Consider the following 15494-nt stretch of genomic DNA (forward strand, 5'->3'; position numbering starts at 1 on the left):
GATACACATACGTCGCTCGTATACCCAGGTATCTTTATCTCTTAATTAGCATGTTACGTAAAATAACGAAGAACGCGGAGAAGCGGGCGTCGTCGATGGAGAAAGAGGCGCAGATTCTTCAAAAATTCTTAAGAAAGTGCACTATTCACACGCCACGATATAGTTTCAAAATCGAACAATCAACTAGTAAAAACAATAAACGCGATAAATCACATAAGCACGTTCACACCCACGCTTTAATTGAATTAAGTGGCATATGAGAAAACAAACAACAATGAACCGGCTCACATCTCTAATAGCGATTTCCCAGCGTAAAAAAAACAGCGAAGAGAGATATAGGTAATGTAACGATGCATCGTACCTACGATACGTATGTATACGTAAGCGTCAGCGTGTAAAATGTGTCATCTTATATAGCGAAAACAGAACAAAAACGTGCTTACAAGCGAGCAAATCGTCTTTACAGAGAGATGCTCAAAAGGACGATCGCGTATTACGCCACTTATGATGTTCGTATATTATAAGAATACGATGATGATGATACCAACTCGAGTAATAAGTAATAAGTAATAATATACCTTTAGACGTAGGTACCTGGGTACCTTACAGTACGCGTTTTGAGAAAAAATACATTTTCTAATCGTCGCACCGAATACTAATTTCGGAGTCGAATAAAGCCACAATTTGTGAGTTCATTTAACACATGATGAAAAACCACATTTGTATTCAGCTGTGTTCATCGTTCATAATGTAGTAAGAGAACAAGTTGCGAATGGAATGCGAAAAAAATATAGGTACCGAAGAATCAACATCAACACATATGCAAAACTTTTTCATCGCTACGGTGTATTACTCCATTGGCGTGCCAGAATGTCAAATTTCAACATCCTTCTCAACATATGGGCGACGGAATGAGATCTGTGAGAAAGCACGAATCAAGTGGCCGGAAAACGGTCACCTCGAAGAACAACATAACATGTTGATTGTTGGATGATTGAGTGCTGAAAATTAGTCATCAAATTTTAATAATTGATATCTAGCGTATAGTCATAGTCTCTCCCATTACAGGTCGCAAATTTGGACGCTTTAGATCTATTTGGGGAGAGGGGAGGGGCTATTCTGAAATTGGAAATTCAAAAAATATCTCAAAAATCAACTTTTTCGATCTTGGAGAAAATTATCAAATAGACTTTGAAGACTGAAACCTGCAAAACGCGTATAGGTGACACCTTCTAATTTGTATAGGTACGTTCAAAATGGTAAATTTGGACCTCTAGATGAATTTGAAAGGGCTGTGGGTTGTTCTAAAGACCAAAAACTGCGAAAAAAATAACTCAAAAATACACTTTCTCAATTCCTGTAGAAGGGTCAAATAAGGTTAGAAAATTGAAACCTACCCCATGAAAGGCACATTTGTGGCACCTTCTCGCTGTTTGTGCAGAATTTGGACGACCTAGGTCAATGAGGAGGACGAAAATAGGAAGAAATTAAAGTCTTTTCCACCTTAAATGAGGTGGGGATAACCATGGGATGCTGTTTGGATATATAAGTCACAGGGAAGGTATACTTTAAGTCGTTTTATTTTTGACCATTTCTATAAATTTGAATCGAGAAAATGACCTTTCTGTAATTTTCAATTTTGACTCTTACCACTTCAAGGATCAAATCTATATCCCAAAGAAATTCAATTCTTCAATTTTGAGCTTTTTTTTAATCCATTAAAACTGGTGCCAGGTCATGAAATATTGAAATGTTCAAGAAGAAATAATGGAAAACGTGTGATTCAATTTTATGAATTGAATTTCATTATGCAGCGAAAAGTGTCACGTGCTAAATTTTGAAATGACTGTTGGGGAGGGAAAGAAAAATTTAGTCAAGTACCTACTTTTTTAGAAAAAAAAAAAAAAAAATAGACCCAAGTACCAAAAGTCTTTTTCCAGATTTCTCCATGGTAATGATGCCTGAGAAAACTCAATGGAGCAAGAGGTAGGTAAATTATTGATATGATTTTGGAATGCAACAAAACTCCTTTTCAAATAAGCCATTGATATTTTGAAGAATAAGTCGATATGAGCCTGTAGTTCTTTCATCTTCTCTTGTTATCATCGTCAAACGTAGCCCGAGCTCAACTCAGATTCGTGTGGTGTTAGTGGTTTGATACTAGAACACGTTTCCCGTCGAATATCTTTCCAGGTTTCGGCATACTTGCGGTTTCAAAGCATGCTAATAACGAATACCACACACAGAAAATATTCCGAAGCCTGGATATACATTTTATTTATCATATGAAAAAGTAAACTCAAACTCGTACGCCAGATAATAATTGAATAAAACCGCTCATAATTCATAAAACGAATGGACATTGAATGCATGGGGCATGACAAAATCACAATGCAGCAATGCACTAATGCAGCATGCAACACAGGTTGCCAAACAAATATTTTGTTCTAATACAGGGTTAAAGCAACGTTGCCAAATGTTCAATTCAAAATTTTATGAACACCTTCCTCCGCAGGGCATATTGTGCAGGGTGCAGAATTGGTTAGTAGGCACTTCGATGAGTAAAGAAATTAATTTTTTCAAATATTAAAATGAAAAAAAAATTGGAAATCGCACTACTCTTGTTTTTGCAAAAAATCTAAGAAACAAAAACAAAAAAGGAAGGGTACATGGTTTTTTAATGGAAAAAAAAATTCTCAGAGGGACATTTTATATTCTTTCCTCAACAATGTACATAATATGCATTACGTCAAAATATAGTTTATTTTCTTTCAAAATTTTCCAAACTTCCTGCTGTATTATACCTACCTACCGTAGCCTATAGATTATCTCTCAACCCATCCCACCTTCTTCGAAAATTCGCGACTATTTCTATTTTTTTTTTAGAGCTATGCTAGTAATGCATTCAATTCATAGTTCACTAATCTACGAAATACATAATTAAACTATCTGTTTAGCGGCCGACACTCTTTACTGCATGTTCTACAGAACAGTAACGATCACACAATCACACATTCAAAAGATAACTCGACGTTGAAACACAAGTAATATTGTGATAACGTAATACAACATTTCGCCAAAAAGTAAGTACTTAGTACTTACACGTAATGTACGATATGTACAACACAATGAACAAGTAGTGATAAGAAATAGACTTTTGAACACAAACATTGAATCATCTCCGAGTCAATACTTATGTAAAGTACATTTTTCATTATCTACCAATGATAATTAGATACTGGTAGTACTTATATCTCAAAATACTCGATAAAAATTAAGGTCCATTTTTCAGAAAATCATTAGAAAGATATTTTGATATTTAGCTGGAAAATCGGATCCATTAACAAGCATACTTATGAAAGATAATTCAAAATCCCCAAACCTATTGAATGAAATGGTGGGAAAATGAACATTATTGAAAATCAGTAAATAAAGTAGGCACACTTTATCAATACCTCTGATAATTGTTATCTCATATCATCCTGTAGAAAATATCGTCCATTTTTCAGAAGATCATTAGAAGATAATCATGGTAGCTGGAAAAATATATCAATAAAGAAGCAGATAAGCGGCATCGGAGTCGAAATAACGTTATGAATGGAACACTCATCTTTAGTAATGGTGAAAAAAACTGAGTATGTAAACGCAAACGCACATCTGGCGCAAGAATAACACACTCATCAAGTGGAGAAAATTTACGAAGAATGAAGAAATTAACGACCTAGACACTACAAAATGGTAAACTCGCTTCATTGATCATATTTGTCTGAATGGTGTTAAATACATTCGTAATTAACGATCGTATTGAAAAAAAAAAACGAGAAAAATTATACTGTACAGCGTACCTATACTTATTATTCCAAGTACCTATCCATTATTATCTTTCATCAACGAATGTTTAATAGAAAAACAAAATTTATTGGAAAAAAATAGGCAGCAATTAAATAGAAATTTTATGTTCGAGTAACATAATAGCCCACACAAATCGATCAGTATGAAATCTAGGATTACAATCGGCGAAAATGATACAAGTTCAATCGTCGTTCATTGCACTTACAGTTCACTCACGTTATCAATCATAATACAGAAAATATCTATTGACCATTAAGTAATGTTCGGTTACTATCTGTTTATACAATGCGATTAAGTACCTAGACCTACCTACTCGTAGTACCTACTTGTACATTTTCTAAATCAGAAATCAAAATGGATAGGCAAGCGAGCAACTGGCGACAGAGGAAATTCAAAATCATAGACATCTAGCGAGATATTCGCAGCATGCAGAACGGTTTTTGAAATAAATAAACGTAAAACACCGTGCAAAAAATATGATAAAAAAAAACTCGGTGACAGTTTTATTCGTTCCCATGCTGCATTCTGTTTGTATCCAACTTAGTAGGTTGGTACACATAGAAGGCTCAGAAAAAGGTAATTCTAAAGACTAATAAAACGAACAAAAAATTTCCAATTTCCTAGAAAAAAAAGTTACCCAGACAATCAGTAGTTAAAAGAATAGTAATTCGGACTAAACGCATTCATAGGCTCGGTGAAATTTACTACTCGTACCAACCATTTGACAAAAGCCAACAAAAGATGCTTTTATTTAGTGTTTCTGGATGCTTTCTACACAAAACACATCGATCGAGTGAAAAAAATTGACCATTATGTAAGATAACTCGTAAATAAATCAACCGAATACGTAATAGTGGTCGAAAAAAACACCAAACAAATAAAAAAAAGCCTCCTCCAGTTCTTTGAAAACGTCGTGTAACGGTTGAAAAGGCTATTCTGTCGTTGACAGCGCCAGCAAAACAAAGGTATGTAAGAAGAGAAATCCTGACAAATCCAAGTGGAGGAATTCGTTTCACACGATGAAATTTTAATAAAAATAATATATAATAATCGAACATCATCTCTGTTACCTGAAACTAGATCCGGTGTGTTGAAGAAAATCCCCAAAAATAGGATGGTAATACACAAACAATCCACAGGTCGCTTCATATTGCAAGCGACTTTCAAAACGTTTAAGTTAACATTTAATTCGAAGAAAAAAACACCAATTTCACGTAATTAAACACCACACTTTTCAACACGAACACTTCAATAACATTTAGAATTTAAAAAAACGTTAAAAACTTAATTTAAAATTAATTAAAACACAAAAAACACCACTAGTATTCACTGACTACATTTCGCACTTTCGACAACACTACATCGCCCTCCAGTCCAGTTCACAATACTAACACGGTTGCCGTTGCCGCTATTGTCTGGACACTTGGTCGTGGATCCACAGATTCACGTTCTACCGCCATGATGCATACCGCCCTACCACTTTTTTTTTTCAACTATCAAATATTTTGGACTGAAGCATTTTTCCTTTGAACTACCTAACCTGGCTTCTTTCTAATGATTCACGAATATAATTTATGCCTAGGTTTGATTTTATTTTCGCATTTTTAAATGTTCTAGCGGATTAAAAAAGTTGGATTTTCTACTTAACCTATGGCTGATCAGTTGCAGGTTTGAATTCTAACAATAATCCAGCGTTAGCAACTATCCTATCCCTCCGTGTCCATGGCAAAGACAAGAGATGGAAAAAAGTTCCAGAATATTTACCTGGACCAACTCGTAGATTACAGGCCATCATTCTACCTAGATGTAGGTACATCCGGCGCTATCTGTAATCTGGACAGTTAGGCAGTAAAATTTTTCGAAATATTTGCTTTTATAGAGGTTGATGAACGGATGAGTCAGTATATTTTTATTGTATCAAGATTAGCTTTCCTCATTTTATTCAGCCATCGCGGTTTACATGGGAATGAGAGATTGGGAAATTCAAAGTGAATTAATTTAAAAATTTAGCGAGAGAGAGTAGAGCAGACTGGTGAAGTGGGCAGAAAGGGAGGAATTTTGCGCAGGGCTTCAAAAGCTGATTTCGAAAAATAATCTGAAAAAATTTTCATTTCAATACGCAGGTTTAATAATTTGTTGCATCAGTTTTGGGACAGAAGAAAGTTATGTGATCTGTCCGTTATTGTATTTCGTAATTTTGAACCAAACAATTTTTTTTGTTTTGAAATGACAGCATTTGAATCAGGAATTAATAAGATCCTCGAGGAGTGCATAGTATGTAAGTACTTGACATCATCAGTTTTTATTTATATTTATTTTTTATTCTCAGCATATTCTAACAAAACCATCGAAAGAGGTCACGAGTTGATTTTATATTTTTCTTAAATATGCAAAGGCCTATGGCCATTAATACAAAATCAAGTCCTAATAATTCTTCAATTTTTTTCGGTAAATAAAATGTTAAGTCGATCCTATAAAATTCGTGAAGCTAATTAAATGAATAAGCTTACCATGAAATTTAACATGAAATTGAAAATAAAAATCACCTGGTAGAAAGTTATTTTTCAGGTTCAATTTTGAATCGCAATTTTTTTCGCAAATATAGGTACTTATGGTAGTTATGGTACTGTAAGGAGTAATCAGTGAAATTGCATCATATGATTTCATGTGAAAAGTACAGTCAAATGGTCATTGGACGCGTTGAAGTTGGAAAAAAAGCTGGTAACAATTCAGTAGTTACCTATTCGACTGATAAGAAAATCTTCAAATTCTGTATAGGCGTCCGGATTCATCTATTTCGGTTTTCATAGTAGGTAGGTAGGTATCTGGTATATATCTATTGTTCATTGCGATAAGATTTTTTTGTTTGAAATAGGCTACTTGATTCTTTGTAGACGTGTGCCTGCTCGCATGATCATTCTAAAGTACTTAAAAACACGTTTTTCAGAAGTTCTTGTACAATTTTCCAAGAATGTGTCCCTTGTATTCTACCTAGTCGCGGTTCTCATTCATTCGCAAATTTTTTGCTTTTATGTAAAACTAATCTTCTGTGTAAGACGCTACTTCCTTCTTTTTCATGGGGTTTTTTGAAAACACGAAGGATAATTATTTGAAACAAAACTATAGGTATTTTCAACATGACGACAAATGTAGGTATACAATACTTACATCTATTTCATTTTTCTCAGAATAAATTCACAAGGCAGGTGGAATTTCAACTTACAGCGCCAGACCGTTTCCAAGGAGCTAAAATCAACAACAATTTTATACTGTTTTAATTTTTGTGCTTTTTTTCTTCGATAACTTATTATAATTAATTTGTCATTTATTTATTATTCGATAGAATTTTCAAAATGAACAAAAAAAATTCAGAAGAAATACTGCTGGATTCCTTGAATAAGAAAATCGCAGAAATGAAGAAAAAGATATCGTTATTAGGTGATACATTTTATACCTGCGCATTTAAATATTTAGCTTGAGCTTTGAATGCATTCTTCTGCTCGCAGATGTACCTAATACTAAAACAGTGCGACTTTTTCAGAGGGACAACGAAAAGCTCATTATGAAATGTGGGATACTGAGAAAAAACAAAATGGAGATCGAATTAAAATGCTTAAAGAGAATATCAGAAAATTGTACACTGAGTTGGGAAAAAGTGCAACCGTGAGCTGAATTGGGGTTTTCTGGCATATTATGGGCTATTAACCCTTTCGGCTATGAGACAAACTGACGGATAAAATTTGAAGTGCTTTAAACTGAGTGAGGTCGGTTGCTGCCTAGAACTCAAAATTTGCTGGAAATCGCACATTCAGAAAGTACTCGTGTCACAAATGGCAATAAACCTTAAATGGACTATTTTTCGATTTATGACACCGAATAGCATTATAAATCAAAATCAAGCCTTCTGAGGCATCTGATATTTCAAGATGAAAATATTGATAACAAGCATTTTTGAAAATAGAAAAAAAAGATGAGCGAAAATAAAATAAGTTTGTGTAAAAAAAGAAATTTTTGAAGAAAAACAAGGCATGCGACTTCAGATGGTTATTCAAACTGCAAATGTTTGAAGCTGATTGCTTGTGGGAGGATTAAAATTGATGGAAAAATCTTTGTGTTATAGAGAGCATTTTTTGAAATGTTGAAAACTCGTGTCACAATTCAACCTGAAAAGTATGACATCATTTTCATTTTCTGACACATGCATCTCTCTTGAGGTGATTTGCTTGGGTGAGTAAGTTACCTCAGAAGATGACTAGGTGAACTTTTGCGAGCATTTGAATTTTATGATAGATACTGTGTCATAATACAGCCCTCAATCTGTTTGTCATAAGGAGATAATAAAAATAAAATACGTACGTCATGTTGTGGAATTCCTGGAATTACTTTTTAGAAGTCATCTTACAAATAATGAATTGATTGAGCGCAGTCTTTATGACACAGTATTCATCATAAAATTCAAATGCTTGCAAAAGTTTACCCAGTCATCTTCTGAGGCAACTTACTCACCCAAGCAAATTAACTCAAGAGAGATGTATGTGTCAGAAGATGAAAATGATACATATTTTTCAGAATTTCATTGAAAATTAGCGTTGAATTGTGACATGGGTTTTCAAAATTTTGAAAAATGCTCTCTATAACACAAAGATTTTTCCATCAATTTTAATCTTTCCACAAGCAAACACCCTCAAACATTTGCAGTTTGAATAACTATCTGAAGTCGCATGCCTTTTTTTTCTTCAATAATTTCGTTTTTTTACTCAAACTAATTTTATTTTAGTTCATGTTTTTTTCTATTTTCAAAAATGCTTGTTAACAATACTTTCATCTTGGAATATCAGATGCCTCAGAAGACTTGATCTTGATTTATAATGCTATTCGGTTCGGTGTCATGAATCGAAAAATAGTCAATTTAAGGTTTATTGCCATTTGTGACATGAATACTTTCTGAATGTGCGATTTCCAGCAAATTTTGAGTTCTAGGCAGCAACCGACCTCACTCAGTTTAAAGCACTTCGAATTTTATCCGTCAATTTGTCTCGTAGCCGAAAGGGTTAATCTTACACATTTTTTTTTTTTTTAATTCATCTATTATTTCCTAATTTAGACTCTGAAAAATGTTAAAATCTGCGATAAAATGACCACAGCAACGCTCGTCAACAAAAACCAAGATGAAGTTTTGCAGTCAATAGATTTCAAAGTCATCGAAGCAAGAAAAAAGTTAGATCTTCTTCAACATGAAATGAATCAGGTACCTACCCATGAGTATGCTAATCACTCGGTTCACTTCACTCTATGTTTACTGACCTCTACATTCAAATAATTTTTCACTTACGTAGAAACAACAACAAATTTTGGAATTCTCGATAGCTCAGTCTACTCAACCTGCCAAAATTGGAAGTGGTATTTCGAAGCAAATAGTACCGAACAGTAACGTAATATTTTTCACTTCCACATTTTCATGCGATACTTCAGAGAAAACTCGAAATTTCACATAATGCGTATTTTCATTTTTACAGACAGTTGCTTCTTTAGAGAACCAAATTCACCGAGTTGAAATCAACAATATGGAAGCGGAACATTTAAGAAAGAAATATAAAACTATTAAAAATCAATTATTAGACGAAAGTGTTGGATTTGAATCGACGCTTAAGAAACTTGAAGAAAAAATTAGCCAACAAGAGACTGAAATTTCTCGATTACAAGTACGCCTATACTAATATCGACTTCCTTACCTGATAGGTATACCGGTATGCTACTTTTTGAGCTGTTTTAAATAAGAAAGTTTCATCTGATCTGACAAGGATAGGTAGGTCTACATTCAAAATTTTATGAAATTTGATTCACACTAACCTGGATTTGTTTCACTTCTTTCATTAAATTGTCTATTTTTTAAATTTTTGATTCTGAAGCACTCAGAAGCAGATCGTTGATTAAAACCTTTCTATAAAAAGTTTTTAAAAAATGATAATGCATCTTTAGCTTAGGGCTTAGGCCTATCATGTGCAATTTGATGTAAAAAAAACACAAGAATTTCCTATTGTCCTACCTATTCGTGTTTTGTATGTACATTCCTGTAAACTTTTTCTCATTTTAGAAAGCTTACGAAGAAGCGGTTATACTTCGTAATATGACCCACGAAACTTTAGCTGAACAAGAGAAAAATATTTTGAAGGAGCAAAAAGCAAGAGAAAATGAACTGGAACAATTGAGGTAGGTAGGTACACGTGTAGAAGTAAAGCCATCCGTTATTTGAGGTAGTTCTGACTTTTAGGCTAGTTCATTATCACAGAAAAAAATTTCGAACTTTAAAAAAGCTTTTCGTTGTTTTCTAAGGCTAAAAGTGGAAAACTACAAAAGCGAATTGGAAAGACTAGAAAGACACATGTATCCAGTAAGAATAACGAGACGAGATTCGCAATCTGGAATCAACGAAGGCGAAGTAGAAGTAGGACAACAATCAGAGTACTTGGAAAAAATATTTGATACCTTGAAAGAAGCTACAGGTACTTTTTAAAATTACTCGCCCGTTCTAACGCATCTGCCTAAAGATTTAAGTAGTACCCACTTTTGCCTCGACAACGTAATGTTTAACATTAAATGCTCTATTCGTACGATCATAAAATCGTAAATTTATTGAACTTCAATCAATAGAGAACTCGCACGAGTGTCACATAAAGTATCAATTTTATATCGAGGCAATCTGCGATTATTTTTTAGGCCATGTCTTTAGCACATATTTTACGACTTGTATTTCCGAGAGATTTCGTTGAAAAAAAAATGTTTTAACGAACTACTCACATAGGTACATGTACCTATCTTACGTAGTTGGTACCTAATACTTCAATAATTCAAATAATACATCAACAAATCACAATTTTCATCTTATTCCATTGGAATGTTGAGTAGAGTTGACTAAAATTGAAGCAATCGATTAATACCTAGCCGAGGTTTTGCATAAGCTATGAATTTTTATTCTATGAATGTTGAACAAGTACTATACCTGTTCGCTCAAAATAGTATAGTTTGATATAGGCAATTTCTTCGGCCTCAAAAATCAATTTTTTTGATATCCATTTATAGCTCACATTTAGTGTGATGGGACGATTATTGCATTGAAGAAAAACATTAGATTACCTAGATCTGATCAAAAATGAATTTTATTTGTAGGAGTTATAGAAAACGAAGATGTTTTAAAACGATTCTTATCCCAAAAGGATACTAAAGAAGTCCTTATTAAAATGAAAGCCTATTCTGAAAACGAAAAAAAAGAACTTATCAAGAAAAAAGAAGAAATTACTGCGGAGTTGGAAACGCATAAATTTGCTGACACTAAAGATCAGGAAAGGTAAGCTATTTTCAATTGTGTGGGGTGCGGTAATATGTACAGGGTGCCCAGAAATATCGGGTACCCCAAAAAAAGTTTTTCATTAAAAAATAAAAATATAGGTTGGCAACGTGAAATAGATGCATATGATTGATGGAATGTTATCTCTCCAGGCCAATAACCAATCATGTGCTATCATTATTATCATTCACTGTGACCAACCGAAGTATTTAGCAGAAAACTTTTTTAGGGGTACCCAATATTTCTGGGCACCCTTACCTATTATTTTTCATATTGGTAATAATTTTGCATGTTTTTTTTTTTTTTTTTTTTTTTAATATTCTTGTTTTATTCTTTTAAAATAATTTTTCCGATCAATAAAAAAGAAATGAAGAAGAATTGGAAGAATTACAAAATGAGATACAAAAAGAAACCGAAAATTTTGAACAAATTCATGAAGAATGCGAAAAATTACAGCGACAGATTACAACGATAATGGAAAGAATCCATACGTGTTGTCTAAAGATGAAAGTAAGCTTCTAATTATTATCCTATAGGTACCTACCTTAATATATTTTTCTTCACTGCTTTTGCTTTACTGTATAGGTATTCCTAATTTTCTAAGCTAATCCAAAGTTATTACTACATACATATTCAATTATATTAAATCAAAGCCACAATTTCATTCATTTAGGAATTCGATGTAGCTAACGTGCCAGAGAAATGTCCTTCTATTGAAAAATGCGAATGGTTGTTGAAATTATTCAGAACCAAGGCAGAAAGCGCGATGAGACAAAACAAAGGAAAATCGGAGAAGAAAAGAGAAAAAGTGATTCATAAATTCTGAAACTAATGGATAGGAATCAATTTAAAGAAACTGTTCTAATATTATCCCTAAATATTTCAGGTAAAATCAGCAGATTTATGGGTTCATCTTCCATATTTTCTCGATTCAAAAGTTAGCGATGTAGATGATGACGAAGAAGTCCCTACTCGAAATAGTTTGAAGAGAGAAGCACAAATAATTTACGAAACTAGGCATAGAAAAAAAACTTATCGAGTGGGACTTGGAAAATAATCGCATTCGAACTGCCTCCAACGGATACGAACATTTTTATTATGTTATTGTTGGTATGATGGTATGGTTGAATTTTTTTTTGTTTATAAAAAAGTTGTTTTGTGTTTTTTGTGTTTCTATGATCGTAATCGATAAGAGAGCTTGCTGAGTGTCTATTAGGTATTTTAATCAATAAATCAGAAACATTTCTATGATTTTGCTATTTTTGCCAGTCCTGGTTATTCCTATTTCCATCATCAACTCCTCCAGACTACAAGGGATCATTAAGTTGTAATCGAATTATGTTCTTATTCTTACAAATTACGATTTGATATTAGGCTAAGCTACTTCATCAATATTAAATCTCTTAAAAGTTAAATTTGATTGATCAAGAACCCTAAGACTCAAAGACGCTGACGCTGTGACCTAAGGATAAGGAATGACGGATACAATGAAATGTGATGAACTGCGAAAAACTGTAGAGATGATTCATACATTAGGTAGGTACATAAAAATTAACATTATCTAATTTTTTTTAAATTTACTTTTAAGGTTTTAAGTATGATATTATAGCGAATACGATTTTGTTTTCTCGGCAGGAAGGTAATAAAATATATTGTGAATTTAGTAAGTTACTTTAGCGATTCTTGCGGAAAAGAACACAAGTTCGTTATTTGAAATTGAAAGCAGCACATAAGCGTGCAAAATAGAGACGCGTACAGAAACCGAAGCGTTGTTGTTGTTGATACAACAGAAAAATCGAAAATTTTGCCGACAAAAATAATTTTTGGTGTTGATATTATTGATAAATTTAAAAATCTTGACGTGCTGTAAATGTGTGATGTTTGATGAATTGATTCTTCGTAATCGTAACAGGTGGTGTTTCTGTAAAATGACGCACTTTGCACTACTTCACGTTTTCGTATGAGAAAACTTTTCAACATGTCGTGTGTGTTTCAGGTGTTCATGTTATTATTAGTTTCGATTTCAAAAGAGTGACTGACCATACTTGAAGCATTCCTCGTAGATCATCTTCAATTTTTACGGATAGATCATGTCGTTGAGTTGAAAATAGAATTTGGGTAACCCTTCCCCTATAAGTTCCACACTATGGTTCCTCTCGGTACAGCAAACCAGCCCTCATCTTTACCCGGGACGTCGTCTGGTTCAACATCTTCATCAAAATCTTCTGTAAGTGAATATTTACTTTTTCGTTCGAGTAGCTCTGTTTTTGATGATGTGTTTCGATTTGGATGATATATTGATGAAGTGTTTTTTTCCCCTGTCCATTAGAAACCAAATTATTCCCTCAAGTTCACTTTAGCCGGGCATACGAAAGCTGTTTCATCGGTTAAATTTAGTCCAAATGGAGAATGGCTCGCCAGTTCATGTAAGTCAATCGTTATTTTGTCAATTCCTTCTGTAACGTAGGCTAAATGATATGTAACCGATGATTTATAATTTATATTCTTTTGTTATTTGTTATCCAGCTGCGGACAAATTGATCAAGATTTGGGGGGCGTATGACGGTAAATTTGAAAAAACCATATCTGGTCATAAATTAGGAGTCAGCGATGTCGCCTGGTCTAGTGATAGTAGATTGCTTGTATCGGCATCGGATGATAAAACCTTGAAAATATGGGAACTGAGTACGGTAAGAGTATGATTTTGAAAAAACACACGGAACCTAGCTCGAATTGTTATCAATTTTCTGTTTTATTTTGCAGGGAAAATGTGTCAAAACACTGAAGGGTCATAGCAACTATGTCTTTTGTTGTAATTTTAATCCACAGTCCAATATTATTGTTTCTGGTTCCGTAAGTATTAATGTATTTCTGTCTTTTTTTGTATTTAAAATCGTTCTATTGATAATGAAACTTTCACAGTTTGACGAAAGCGTCCGAATGTGGGATGTACGATCAGGAAAATGTCTGAAAACGTTACCAGCTCATTCGGATCCAGTAAGCGCCGTACACTTCAATCGAGATGGATCACTTATTGTTTCCAGCAGTTATGATGGCTTATGGTATGATTTCCTTTATTAAAAAAGTCGTGAATTGGAACCAATGCATACCAATTATTGTTTCTATTTCGAACAGTCGAATTTGGGATACTGGAAGCGGACAGTGTTTGAAGACATTGATTGACGACGATAATCCTCCGGTTTCTTTCGTTAAATTTTCACCGAACGGGAAATACATTCTAGCTGCCACTTTAGATAGTACGTTGAAATTATGGGACTACAGTAAAGGCAAATGTTTGAAAACTTATGTTGGACATAAAAATGAAAAATATTGTATATTTGCCAATTTCTCAGTTACTGGCGGAAAAGTACGTTTCTTTTTGCATGGATTTACGTTTTAGGTAGAATTCGAATTTTGAACTAAATTTCAACGTATGTTATTTCTAGTGGATTGTTTCCGGATCAGAAGATAATTATGTATACATCTGGAATCTACAAACGAAAGAAGTCGTGCAAAAATTGCAAGGCCATACAGGTAAATGTTATTTGAAAATCTCAATGATCTTAGCTTAGATTTTTTGAAATTAATATATTGTCGATTTTTCAGATGTGGTATTATGCACATCATGTCATCCAACTGAGAATATTATTGCCTCCGCTGCATTAGAAAATGACAAAACGATTAAATTATGGAAAAGTGATACTTGAAGATATTACTTGTTGTAACATGATAATGTCATTTAAAAACGACAATTTGTGTTGTAACGATATTTTTGTTTCGTGGAAATATTTTGGACAGTTCTTAAAAAGCAGTGTTCCTTTACGAAAATATTTTTCGAATATAAAGAGAACAGCTCTCACTTCGCCTTACATTTCATTTTTAAAATGTGTATGTATAACATTTGAAAATTTTTATCATAGCTTTTTTTTAAAAACCATTGTGAAACGTGTACATCGCACATCATGTGTAACTATTTTTCGTTTTTATTTTAATTTGACCAAGTAAGAATGAATCATGGTGAATTTTGGATTAAGTACATAGATATTGTTATGTTCTCAGTTCAGTAAATTTTCATTTTTTAAAATTTTTTTATGCTTTTCATAATTGTGTTCTTCTATTTCTCACTCAGTCACTCGGTTAGTCGTATGATTTCAAGTTCTGATTACATCAATTAATATATTGATTTTTTAAAAACCATAAAACTTGGAAAAAATTTGGAAAGAAACTAAAGAAAGTCAGCTTTCTACCAAGTATTCTTCTCTTCATTCTTGGAACTTCCGAACCGCGTCCCCCCAAT

The 15494-nt window shown here is 33.3% G+C and overlaps 3 protein-coding genes across 3 annotated transcripts in view; 2 read left to right on the forward strand and 1 right to left on the reverse strand.

Annotated features, from left to right (window-relative positions):
• Positions 1 to 5271, reverse strand: part of N (neurogenic locus Notch protein) — an 87106-nt gene extending 81835 nt beyond the window's left edge. Inside the window, exon 1 of the mRNA XM_065344372.1 lies at positions 4923 to 5271. Within this exon, the coding sequence (XP_065200444.1) occupies positions 4923 to 5001 (79 nt within the window). The 5' untranslated portion in view covers positions 5002 to 5271. The remainder of the gene's footprint in view (positions 1 to 4922) is intronic.
• A 3715-nt stretch (positions 5272 to 8986) lies between these two features.
• CCDC151 (Coiled-coil domain containing protein 151) lies at positions 8987 to 11844 on the forward strand. The gene is made up of 7 exons (XM_065348610.1): positions 8987 to 9100; positions 9189 to 9284; positions 9369 to 9554; positions 9947 to 10062; positions 10186 to 10355; positions 11020 to 11197; positions 11563 to 11844. Exons 1-7 carry the CDS (start codon positions 8987 to 8989, stop codon positions 11717 to 11719), a joined length of 1017 nt encoding a protein of 338 aa, XP_065204682.1. The 3' UTR covers positions 11720 to 11844.
• A 1110-nt stretch (positions 11845 to 12954) lies between these two features.
• wds (WD repeat-containing protein wds) lies at positions 12955 to 15285 on the forward strand. The gene is made up of 9 exons (XM_065344373.1): positions 12955 to 13109; positions 13194 to 13424; positions 13527 to 13623; positions 13724 to 13887; positions 13961 to 14050; positions 14120 to 14259; positions 14333 to 14564; positions 14644 to 14731; positions 14804 to 15285. The coding sequence occupies exons 2-9, from the start codon at positions 13344 to 13346 to the stop codon at positions 14902 to 14904; spliced, it is 993 nt and encodes a 330-aa protein (XP_065200445.1). The 5' UTR covers positions 12955 to 13109; positions 13194 to 13343; the 3' UTR covers positions 14905 to 15285.
• Positions 15286 to 15494: the final 209 nt, after the last annotated feature.

Source organism: Planococcus citri, chromosome 1 (genome assembly GCF_950023065.1).
Source record: "Planococcus citri chromosome 1, ihPlaCitr1.1, whole genome shotgun sequence".
NCBI classification, from domain to species: Eukaryota; Metazoa; Arthropoda; class Insecta; order Hemiptera; family Pseudococcidae; genus Planococcus; species Planococcus citri.

Excerpts from the sequence above, each read along its gene's own strand:
- CCDC151 (XM_065348610.1), top strand. The coding sequence starts at position 8,987 with ATGACCACAGCAACGCTCGTCAACAAAAACCAAGATGAAGTTTTGCAG. Across the intron at positions 9,555-9,946 it reads CTGAAATTTCTCGATTACAA|AAAGCTTACGAAGAAGCGGT; the intron begins GTACGCCTATAC and ends TTCTCATTTTAG. Across the intron at positions 10,356-11,019 it reads TACCTTGAAAGAAGCTACAG|GAGTTATAGAAAACGAAGAT; the intron begins GTACTTTTTAAA and ends TTTTATTTGTAG.
- wds (XM_065344373.1), top strand. The coding sequence starts at position 13,344 with ATGGTTCCTCTCGGTACAGCAAACCAGCCCTCATCTTTACCCGGGACG. Across the intron at positions 14,260-14,332 it reads AGCAGTTATGATGGCTTATG|TCGAATTTGGGATACTGGAA; the intron begins GTATGATTTCCT and ends TATTTCGAACAG. Across the intron at positions 14,732-14,803 it reads AAAATTGCAAGGCCATACAG|ATGTGGTATTATGCACATCA; the intron begins GTAAATGTTATT and ends TCGATTTTTCAG.